This window comes from Homalodisca vitripennis, chromosome 3, assembly GCF_021130785.1.
Source record: "Homalodisca vitripennis isolate AUS2020 chromosome 3, UT_GWSS_2.1, whole genome shotgun sequence".
Taxonomy (NCBI): domain Eukaryota; kingdom Metazoa; phylum Arthropoda; class Insecta; order Hemiptera; family Cicadellidae; genus Homalodisca; species Homalodisca vitripennis.
In genome coordinates this window covers 115,202,023-115,214,689 of record NC_060209.1, presented here as the reverse complement: position 1 = coordinate 115,214,689, position 12,667 = coordinate 115,202,023, and the positions used below count along the sequence as shown (strand labels likewise).

At 33.1% G+C, this 12,667-nt stretch overlaps 1 protein-coding gene across 4 annotated transcripts in view; it reads right to left on the bottom strand.

The window, feature by feature from the left end:
* The window catches only part of LOC124357354, a 77,198-nt gene that overhangs the window by 22,237 nt on the left and 42,294 nt on the right, over nucleotides 1–12,667 (bottom strand). For all 4 annotated transcript variants that reach the window (XM_046809071.1, XM_046809073.1, XM_046809072.1 and 1 more), the window contains 2 exons: nucleotides 5,571–5,704; nucleotides 3,178–3,237 (listed from right to left, as the gene is read on the bottom strand). In XM_046809071.1, coding sequence (XP_046665027.1) covers nucleotides 3,178–3,237; nucleotides 5,571–5,704 — 194 coding nt within the window. The remainder of the gene's footprint in view (nucleotides 1–3,177; nucleotides 3,238–5,570; nucleotides 5,705–12,667) is intronic.

Sequence of the window (12,667 nt, the reverse complement as noted above, 5' to 3'; positions counted from 1 at the left end):
TAAGATAAAATAACAGATCATCTCTAAAAATATTTTGAATTGATCATGCAAATGCACCTTCTAGAAGTCATTAAAACATAACCCTATGTTTTTGTATTTGTTTTTAGGGCGTGTTAATTAAAATATGAATTGTACTAAAATAACACACTTTTAATACAACCCATTCTAAGATGGAATCCGTAAAAAATTGTTGTACATTATGTATGTATATAGAATGAATTTTCTATTCGGCCTATGTGCTAAAACATGTTAACTGATTTGAATCACTTTTTAGTTATTTACCATAGACTTGACTTGTATAAAAGCATTACAAAGTTTACCCTATTTGAGGTTCGACATGTCTTTTTCGATTAAGCCCAATATGATTGCTTTTAACATTTTGTGGTGTTTAGAAAATGTCCAATCCTATAAAAAGTAAAAATGAGCAAACTGTGAGCAATACTGTGCCACCAGTTGATTTTAATTCATCACTGCATGTCTCCTACATCTACGCACAGCTGCTCAACAGTGAATGAACAGAGGATCATTAAATAATTGTCTGGTACTTTGTGTGTGAAAACCTATAGATGGATAAACAAAGAAATTAAATATAATGATTTTGTAAATACAATTAAACATACAGTTTATACATTCCACTGTATCCCAATAATTTATTATTGCCCTTGGGTAGAGCCAGTATTCAATTTTTAATTCATTTTTAAATTTGCAATATAAATAGAAACAATTAAAAATGTACAGTTAAATACTTGTATTTGTAAAGGAATAAATTTATGAAACACTTTCATAAAAACTAAAATAATCATCTATAAAATTAAAAGTATACATACAACTTTTAGTCCTTAATATATAGCAATTCTCCTGTAACTACAAATTTCTTTAAACTATAACATTAATTCCATTTTTAATTTTGATTACGAATAATAACTTGTAGAGAATTAAACAAGCAATAATTTTTAGCACTGATAAAGTAAAATCAATATATATTTAATAGGTCTTTGTTGCGATCCAGCTAGGTGCTGCTGACATTGTTGTTCCATAGTAAGTTGGCTGTTTATTAAATTGTACTGAATGTGTACACCATGTTCATGTTGGTTTTGATTTGATTTGAACACCTTTCTCTTATTCCAATTGTAAAAATTATGTGGTGATTAGTTATAGTGAACGATATCTATAAGCACTGTTCAGTATACACAGATATACCTGTTTTGTTTATTTTGATTAGACTACACATAATTACTTTGTGTTTTCTACAGTTACGCTATAGCTGTAACAAATAATATCAGAGACAGTAAAAGTGACAGTTTTATGGACTAATAATTCAGAAAATACTTACAATAAATCTAAAATAGAACTTTGGTAAAAAGAGTTCCATAATCTAGGCGTAGGTCTAAATGAAATTGAAGCTGCTATTCACGAATAATGGGGTGGGTATGTAATAAAGGCCTACACAGTGATCGTACTGCTAGAAATTTAACACATTCGCTGCGGCAAAAAGCATAATTAGGGTTACCGGATGCTGAAAAATTTTTATGTAGAAAAAAACTTCCCTTGTACGGTGGAAAGGCAGGATTGAAGGTCTAAATGACGTTTCCAGCCGAGTTTCCTGGAACTGTGACGTCATAATTTTCAGCCCCTACTGGGGCCGGCCGCATATTGTGCTGGTCCCATACTGTCGAAGGTTGTTACGAGCGCTCTGCTGCTGATATCACTTACTTGTTTCATTGAAAGTCCATATACACTGAATAGCCTTGCTCCAAATAATCCTTCAAAAGGTGTAGGACAACCCTCTAAGTATGCCCTACACCACCTACGGTAGTATCTGATTTTTGTGCCTGTGTGCAATAAAACGCCTAAAAATGTCTTCAGCTCGGGTATAGTGATGTCTTTCCACGGATTTATTCTTGATTTCGGTATCAAGGTTGGTTTTACTGTATACACAATTGAAAGCATAAGCATTTGTAAATTTGCAAATATTTTCCAGGAAAACATCGTCAAGTAGGAGTGTGAAAAAATCTATTGGGGAACCAACCCCCGGGACTGATACTAACAAAGATTCGGTTCTGACGAATTCAATATGCCTCATACCTGTTGTTGTAATACTCCAAGTTGGAACCTCAATAACATTAGCCTCGTCGTCACTTTCAGAACAAGCAGATGAATTGTCTGAGGAAGAGTCGTCAAAAACTCTTTGTATGATATCCACAGAACCATCACTGTCATAGTTTTGTTCATTGCTGGAGTGAAAGTTATTGAAAAAGAACTGTAATGGGTAAAAGCGAATGAAACCGATCACAATAAAGCGTTGGTCATAACCTAAAATGCGGCAAAGATTCAACAGTCTACAACGAATGGCTAATCACACTAAGGCTTTGTGTGTAGAGCTGCAAGGCGGCCCCATCTGGGGACGTCCGTTCTACGCGCGCAGCTCCGCCGTCCCCGTATGGGGCCGGCCGCAGTGAATGTGTTAAACATTGCAAGGCCTACACCTAGCTATGACATGCAAAATGTTTTAATATTATGACGGTGAATTTATAGTTATATAAGTAAAAAGTGTGTGTTTTTACTTTTAGAAAAAGTAAATCCTAAATATTATAAGTAATACATAACATAAAATCAAAAATAACCATCCCTTAACACCCAATTATATACATAATACCGAATCCAGCCAACATTGCCAAAGGAAGTCACGCAGGAGGTAAATGAAGTAAAGAAAGTAACAAGTCAAAGGTTAAATATCCTACATTGCACCAAACATTTCAGTTTCACCTAGTAAAATAAAAAGAATTGTCATCCATTTGGGGACAACGTTTTGCCAGTACAAAGTCAATTTGATAGAAGAAAAATAGAAAGTTTTAATCTGAATTCCACTTCATTATGTTTAAGAAATTGCAGATATTTTACCACTTTTACCTTTCTGGTCGGGTGACCACTGTTAAATTATTCATGAATGAATTCATAATAAACCATATATAACATGGAACATGTATTTTTTATGATTACCACTTATTTCTTGTTGTAAAAATAGATTGCAGATCAGCACGAAAAACTACGGAATGACTGACAATAATCATAATTAAACTGAAGACAAAAGGTCGTAAAAACTACTGTATATTAAATGATATCAGTTCATGAGAATACCCAGAATGAGTAGGTTAAAAATAATAAATGTGTACTTACTTTTCTAACAGGTTTTTCCAACTTGACTGGACTCTTTACATGCATGTGAATAATCTCAACCTAGAAAAGTAAATTGAATCTGATAATATTCATTCAAAAATATTCTGATAATTAAGAGTTTCAAAGAAAAAACAAGAATAATATCAAATTACTTTGATGATTGTTGACAACGTTGAATCATCTCCAAGTTCTCACTATATGATGAATATCAATGTATAATGTAAAATAATTAAGGACTTTGGGGTTTAGTTGTCACTTGTATTATATTAAGTAATACTTTTGAAAGTCTGGTTATCCTAAATTGAAAACTTCTTGTATTGTTCAGTAATTAGAATTTAATACATTTAAAGTAATTCACTCTATTAATAATAAATAAATTTACCGATAACCTGATAATTTGTCAGAGTATTACCATTTTCAATTTCACAGTTCTGAAAAATCAGCTGGTGCACAATTCACGTTTTTTCAGTGTCCTAATCTCAAACTTTGTTATTGTTTCAGTAGAAGTAAATGAAAAAAGAAACACAACTGTAAACTTGATATGTAAACTTGACAGTATTACCCGCTTTCAATTAACACGTGCTGCTTAGCCTCAGGGGTTTCTCCGGACTGAACCTCCAATGATGAGTTACTATCTACCAGAAACTAAACAAAACAAGTAAATTATAATTTTTCAAATTCAAAAAGAAATTTATTTTACGCTTTTACATACATTAATTTAACTATTAGTTTGTGTTTTAAATGTAATTAAATTTATAAAATACCCAAAAATTTACATTAACAAACAGTAAGGTTCAATGTGTCTTACATCTTTGTATAAAATAAAAACAACCAAACACTGTTCTTTGATAGGTAATTTTAAACATAATTATCCTTTACAAATAATATCTACTGGTAAAATTTCTATTAAAATGTTAAATAAAATTAAAAGAGTTTAAATGTATTTACAACACAACACAATCCTTTCATATATTTTTATTAGGCGTGAGTCAATTACAATTCATCAATTCTTAGCATTATCCAGGATTAACAATACTTCAGATCTTTCAATCAATTCTGATACCGATGTTTTCAAAGTATTTTATTACAAAATAATGAATAGAATAAACATAAGTGCCAAAAATACACTTGGAAAGTTACAATTTCACAATATCACAAATATTGATGTATGTAAACACCACTCTTGAATTCAAATAAGTCTATTCTCGCGTACGACTGCAGACTGTCAATACACAAATTACTAATTGCTAAAATATGTTTTTGTCATATGTTGTATATGTATACACGTTAACAGATAACCAAATTAAAAAATTATTGTGATTTTGTAAATAATATTTAGCTTGCAGTTTTTATTTTCTATGCCCAACTATGTTCGTATTTCGCCCTGTCTGTTGTGTCTATACAAAAATGTCCACTTCTTAGCATTTGTTATATGTTTATCTTGTAATTTATATAAATGTCCTCTATAAGAATATGCATATATTTATATCTTAAAATGTTTTAGCACAGCTAAGGATGGTTTTAAAATATTGTCTGGTTACTCCTACGGTCCAGATTTACATTGGTGTTAACAAAATTTTTAGTTATTATTATTTATCATTACAGAGGGCAAACAGTTAGGTTTTAACACAAGAATTTAGGCAGAATAAGAAAAGCAGGCTTACATTTACCAAATTGGAAGGACATTTCTCTTCTTCATAGAGTTCTTTTTGTTAATGACCCCATGGCGAAGAAACAAAATATCCTTCCAGTTTGTAAAGTTAAACCTGCTCTTCCTATCAATCTAAATTCTTTAGTTACAATTAAGTTATTATTCTTAGAAATTATTTATACTCTACATGAATCAATACCAATTTTTTTTATTGGTATCAGAATTGTAATCCTGAGTTCTAATAAAAATGTTGATACTATTCTTAGAATTGGGCAATATTTTTATTTATTTGTGAAAAAAAAAACACATCAATCAGAATAGAATCAAGACCATAAAATTCGTATCAGGACAGGAATTGAATGTTTTTGGAATTGGTCCATTAATAATTTTAATTTTATTTGCTTTATACCTAAAAGATGAAAACCAAGTTTAAAAATAAATAAACTTAATACAAATTTAATTGGCAATGAAAGGAAAATAGGATTTCGGACATTTGCCATCCTTATATGTTACAAAAAGTATAAGTAAAAGTAAGTACATCTGTCCGGAATCCTTTCCAACCTTCCATAATCAATAATAAACTTTAAACAAGAATTAATAGGCATATTAAATTATGATAAATAGGAAGTTTTTACTTAAGAGAAAACCAAGGCTTAAAATCCATAAAGACTAATATAATAATTAATGAGCATTTAAACAATAATCAATGTAAGAACTAAATGTAATATAACAGTTTACATACTAAAGCTGTGAGATCAGAGTCCAGTATCCGAATATTCAGTTGAAAGTTAACCCAAGTCATAGCCACTTTATACCGCAACCAAGGAGGCTGGATAGCGCGCAACCTTTGTAACTGGACACTGCTATCCCAATCTCCTGGAACACAAAGTTTTGGGGAATCAATCACTGTTATCTGACAAGGCAATAAAAAAAAGCAATAAGTAGTGATGTTGGTTTGAAAGCATCTTAGTTGTGCCAATTCTTTTGAGAACTAAAAAACAAGCTACGGATGAGATATTCGTTCCAACAAACAGATTTGCTAATAAAAAACTATTTAACAAATTTTAATGGAATCATAACATTATTATAGCTTGTTAAGCCAATGACCAAATTCAGCTGATTATTTGAAAAAAATCTGGTGTCTGGCTTTTTCAAATTTGATCATAAGTAACATTCTTACTAAGAAACAAAATTTACATTTTTGTCTTTTTAACACTTAATATAGGATAAAGCAATATAATAACATATATCATAGTAGAGCGTTGATTATCTGAAACAATTGGTGCAGGAGGGGTTTTCATATAGTCAATGTTTTAGATAACTGAACATTACTGTAAAATAGGTCTAGGTTTTTGCTGAGGTTAGAGAAATGGGTGAGAAAGCAAAAAAAAAAAAAAACATGTTTTTGGACACACATAAGCACTTTTTAGGGAGATCTTATTTAAAGAAACAGTTAAACATGTTTTTGTTTACTTAAGCTTTAACACCTGCTTTTTTGCTGCTAAGTCTCGTATGCATTATAAAGACAGCAGCTGCACAGCACCACATTCATCTTACTGCTGCAACCATTTAATGCCAGTCTCAAACCACTAGTTGGCTTCTTCGTTGGTCGGACTTTTTTCAACCAAGACGTTGTCATCATCTTGATCATCGTCTTCATCAATGTCATCTTCAGACCCTTGTACCTGCGCTATTATGTAGTCATCTGTCACCAGTTCATAGCTGGGATCATCCTCATCACCTTCTAGCCACTCATGAGGTTCTTCAGGTGGTGTAGGCCTAGTTTCAGAGTCAAATATTGGGCAAAGCTTGTTCCAGACTATTTTTAGGGTAGTCTCTTTGACATTAGCCCACGCTTCTGCAGCCATGTGAACAGCATCATTTAAGTCAGTATCTTTGTAGATTTCAAGAATTATTTTATTTTATTTTTGGTCAATTAGTACACTATAAAGCAATGCTTTTCTGTAGTAATGCTTGAAGGCCTCAATCACTCCCTGGTCCATGGTTTGAAGGACTGGGGTAAAATTCTGTGGCAAAAAATCAACTTAAACTTTCCATCTTCTCTGTCAAGGTTTGAGGGATAACTTGGAGTGTTATAAATTTCCAAGTATCCCTAATAGCACATTTCCAGTATTCCCTGTTTCATCAGACATTTTTTAACCTCTGGCATTCAATAAATATTTTAGTATCCGTCCACAAGTTTTTGTTTTGTTTTTATAGATAACTGGAAGTTGTTTTATTCCTTTAAAGCATTGTGGATTCACAGATTTTCCAATGAGCAGCAAAGGTGTTAATAAGGCATGAGGCATAATAGGCTCCCGTGTTATTTCCGATAACTATAGTTGTTATGAGGGACTTGCTGGCATTAAATCCAGGCGCTGCTCTTAAACATTTATTTGAACTTTACAGCAGCATTTGTGACAGATCAAATTACAATATTCAAATATTCGCGGGGAACTGACAAATGGTAAACTGAAAAAACAAATGTTGTTGGAGTTGTGCTTTATTTAATTAATAGTAGAAAAATAAATTAACTTTACACAGAACAAATTCAAATAATTATATTAAAGGAACTGAAAAGGGAGTTAAAACATAATTTAGAGGAACTAAGATTGGAAATGCAGAGAAATAATGAGCAGCTAAGACAAGATATGGAACAAATGAGAGGTGAATTGAACAATAAAATAGTATAAACTACGGAAGTTATGAGAGTAGAGATAAATACAGACTTAAATACTTTAGATGAAGGGTTAAAGAAATTGGAGGAGGGGGCCAGACTTGAACTAGGCAAACAAGCTGAAATAAACAAAGGTGAGAAAAGTAAACTTAAAGGTCACATTAAAAGAGGTTACTACGGAGATAAAGAAATTTTAAAATCAGAGAGAGGAAGATACGAAGGAAATTGAGAAAAAGTTTATACACATTGAGGATGATAAAAATAAATTAGATCAAAGGCTAGAGAAACTAAAATAAGAGATATAAAACAAAATTAGATTAGTTAAATAGTAGGGTAGATAGGGATGGAGTAAGGAATAGAGTAGATAGCGAGACAGATAAAACTTAGAACTAGACAGGGATGGAGAAAGTAGTAAAACAAGTAAGGGCATAGAGAACAAGTCAATAACGAGCAGTAGCCTACAGGAAACAGAGGACATGGGAAATAAAGTAGAAAAATACTTGAACAAAAGATTGGATGAAAGTCTAGAGAAACTAATGAATAAATAAACAGAACTTAAGAGTAGGATAAGAAATCAAAACATGGTGGATATGAGAATGAGTAAACCAACAAACGAATAAAAGAAATAGTTTTATTGGAATTTGATCCAATAAAAAACAATGTACATCCCATGGAATATTTGGAAGCTTGTAAAAAATATGTAGAGAAAAATAGGGAAGGATATGGGACTTTCAGATATTGATAATTTTAAAATACATGAAAAATTAGGCAGGAAAATGGGGAAAACAGCACATAAATAATTAAAAAAACTTTGAACAGTTTTATAGGAGCTTTAAAAAAAAATTATTGGTCCATAGGGGAACAGAACAAATTTGAAAAGGAACTAATGAGAAATGGTACATATAGGGCTGGATCTGATAATATAGTAACCTATATATTGGAATTTTATAATAAAAGCCAGTATTCAGAAACCAGAATTGACATGGGTTGAGCATGTTCCTAAAACCATAAGTAGTGCTATTGCTGCAGCTCAAAATGTGGAAAGATCTGAAGATCTAGAAAACCTGTCAAATCAACTTAATATATTGAATAGTGACACAAATAGAAGTTATAAAAATCATTTGGCATGAGAAATGAGACAAAACTTAATAGGAATGTAATTTATATGAATTTAAGACCTAGAGATACACCATATAGAGGGAATTTAAGAGGAAATAGTTTGACTAGAGTAGGTCCATACTACAATAGGAACACATATAATAGGGATAGAGTAGAGTTTGAGAATGATAGGAGAAGACAAAATTATTAAATAAGTAGAGGTACTAATGACTATGGGAAGGAAAAGGAAAGGTATGAAAACAACGAAATAAGGTATCAGAGAGATCAAAATGAATATACAAGGATATATAAGAGGAAGCATGAAAGGTAATAGGTGGCTAAGGAAAGACTAATAGGCTAAATCCTTGTATAGATAAAAAAAAACTCACTGTGTTGAATTTTGAGGATAAAGGTGATTGATTTCACAATACTTTCTAGATTGTCACTGATTTAATAAAAATTTTAATTGTATCAAAATAGCATTTTAATGTACGTCTTTCTCTTTATACTGAAATTTTTCAAATTCATCTCAGACTGTCCGAATTGACTAATTTATTTAAAAGGTTTTAAATTTTGAAAGTCTATTAATATTTCTTATAACTTATGGCTATAACGTATATTAACACTTACCAATTTTCTCGGCAGATGGGATAGATATTAAGTAAAAGAAACTCACTTTGTTATTTAGATTTATTTGCACACCATTTATAACTTAATTTCACTGATTTTGCTTCGTCTTTTATGTAAATTTATTTATAAACGCTATATACCATCGCCCTGTGGTAAATCTTTACTTTAAACAAACAATTTGTCCACATCACTGTCAGGAGCATCTCTCCTATATCCGCTTCGTTTGAGATTTCTCGCAAGAAGAAAGATTACCAGATTGCGGCATAGTGTCTAGGACAATGCCACTCTCATTCAAATCAGCGTCTTCATGCTTTAATTTAATCTAATTCATTGTTAATAAATACGGAACTCCATTACGTCCACTACAATTTATCAATTTGAGTCTTTTCTATTTGCCCTAATTAATTATTTATCTATCAACTTTTTATTTCAAATTTTTGCAACATGTGCATAGGGGTCATTGCCCTTCAACACTCAATTTGTCTCGACCTCCCAAATTAGCTTTTTTTGCCTCATTATATTAGTACATTAAAAAAAATTAATCTGACTTGTGTTTGACCCAATTTAATTATTTGAATTTGTTCCTGTGTAAAGTTAATTTATTTTTCTACTATTAATTAAATAAAGTACAACTCCGACAACACGTTTTTCCACTTCAGCGTTTGCCTATTCTCCGCAAATATTTGAATATAGTAATTTGATCTGTCACATGCACTGACTTTATATAATGATACAGAATGTGGTGATTGCTCCCCATTGGTCGAAGGAAATTAAAAATACCCCTCTCGGCTGTAATTTGACCACGTGACATCACTTGATTGGTTGACACGTTTTCTCTGACACTGCCCCAGCCTTCACTCTACTCGTGATTATTCAGTGTGTGGTGGGTCTCTATCTCATTGTATGTGCAACCACATGACTCTTAAAACTTTCTTTAATTGTACAACGTAACACAACTTCTAAAACGCAAGGTGTGGGTATTGTCTAAAATCCTCTGACCCGCTTTAGACTTTGTGGAGAATCACTGCCTTTCAGATGCCGTTCATGAGAATATGCAGCAGACTCGCAGTGATGCTTGTACATAAATACAGAACTGCAAGCAAAATATTTTAAAGAACTACGATAATTTGTTAATTAGGTTACTCATCAAAGGGTTTTCATGAACATAGTACAATAAAATCATGTTTTCGCAATCTGTAATTTGTGTAATGTCGGTCAGCTTTCATCCTTGAATAGCAGTCTTGATTTGGTCACAATGCTATACAGTTGCACATCAGTCTCTCTCTATTTTAGTCTCCTTCTCTCTTTCAGTAAGTGGTTTACATTACTTGTGCAGAGAGTCTCTCGATTGTCAGTTGTGGTGTCTTCTATGAACTTATCATAGTGAAACTTGGTAAGTTCTACAAGGTATACAGAAACTCTGCTTGGTGTCCAAGAACTTCCCACAGAGTTATTTCCAGTGAGGATACATACCATACCCATGCAGTGAAGGGCTATGAATACACCAACCTATCCTGGACGGTTTACTGCAGGTTTGAGTTTCCTCTATGCTCTTGTATTCTTTTACGGGTTTGTCTTGGCTTTTTTCCATTTGTCTACCCTGTCCCCAACTCCCCTCACTAGGTAGGGTTTGTTCTATGTTTTATGTAATAAAGAGTAGCAACTATTTGATGGGTAAGCATTCCATAACAGCTATTTATAGTTGTACTAACAGGGTGGCCACTCAAAACCTCTTTTCAAATTCCTGGTTTTTCCCGGTTCTCCCAGTCGAAAATTTCCGATTATCTAATCTATTTTCAAACAAAATAAACAACTGTAGTACTGTATTTAACCCTTACGCTACATGCAACGATGATGTTTTATAATCACTAGTAGTATTTGCAAGAAATTCCACAAAGCTACGGTGCTCTAGCATTTCGTCAGTAGAGATATGTGAGGTACCGGAGAATCTATAAGAGCTGCAAAAGCCTATGACATCAATAGAGCCTTGGGTAACTGTGAACATTTTTCCAAAACGGCTTGGAAAATAATTAATAACTTTTCTCGAGATAGAGGTTCCAACAAGTGTTCCAAATCTATTGCAATCCAAATTAATAATGAAATTGTTGAAGATAAATTAAAAGTGGCAAATGTGTTCAATAAATACTTTTCAACCGTTACTTTTACTAATTTGTCATTTAAGAATCCTCAGTCTCACGGAGGAGAGACTGGGGTACCTGTTGCGTCCATGGCTTTGGCTCCTGTGTGTGAGGAGGAGGGAGCACGTGTCATGGAGACTAAAATCAAAACGACCAGTGACGCCAATGGGATGTCAGTGTGGCTACTCAAACGCTGCTTCAAGCATATTTTGAGTCCTCTAACAAAATTGATCAATTTTTCATGGGAGACGAAGTTTTCCATCTCTTTTAAAGACGGCCAAGATCACCCTAATTTCAAAATGGACGATCCTTGTCTCACAAGCAATTATCGTCTAATCTCAATTCTTCCAGTTTTCAGCAAAATTTTTGAAAAACTTTTCTACGAAAGGCTTGAAAGCTTTCTGGAAAAATTCGAAATTCTGAATCCAGAGCAATTTGGATGTAGAAAAAACAGATCCACAATTGGCGTTGTGAACTATTTTTTGGACAATGTTGTCGGTGGTTTGGATAGGCGAGAACATGTGCTTAGCATATTTCTTGATCTGTCCAAAGCCTTTGACTGCGTGCACCACGAGACACTGTTGCACCAGTTGGAAAAATGTGGCATTCGAGGTCTTCAGCACTTATGGATCGGTTCTTAGCTTAAGGATCGACATCAGTGCGTGAAGATTTCGAACGTCATTTCAAACAAAATCAAAATAGCCCACGGTGTTCCTCAGAGTTCTATCCTAGGGCCTCTACTGTTTTTGTTTTATGTCGGTGGATTGAATTCAGTTATCCAGCATGGAAAACTGGTTCAATATGCCGATGACACGACTCTTTGTTTCAATGTAAATCAATACAAGAATTGGAAATCACCTCTTTCATGGAATTGAACACATGCATTCAGTATTTCAATGAAATGAATCAGAAAACAAATCAGTCAAAAACAATTGTAGTAAATTTTGGCCTTCGTCAGTATGGTCGAATCGTGCGTCCGGCCGTATTTATGGATGACAACTTTCTCGAAGAAAATAATTCCACAAAGTTTTTGGGAATGAATGATTCTGGACGAAGGACTGACCTGGAGCGATCATGTTGACAGGGTCTGTGCTACCCTGGTACCTCAGGTATTTATGCTCTGCGCAATCTAACAAAGTTTTAAGAATGGCCTACTATGGCCTAGTCCATCCTCATTTTGCGTATGGAATAAGACTTTGGGGAAGTTGTGCAAAAAACAAAATGGAGCGCGTCTTTAGACTCCAGAAAAAAGCTGTCAGAATTATTGAAAATTTGAATTACAGAGAGTCGTGTAGG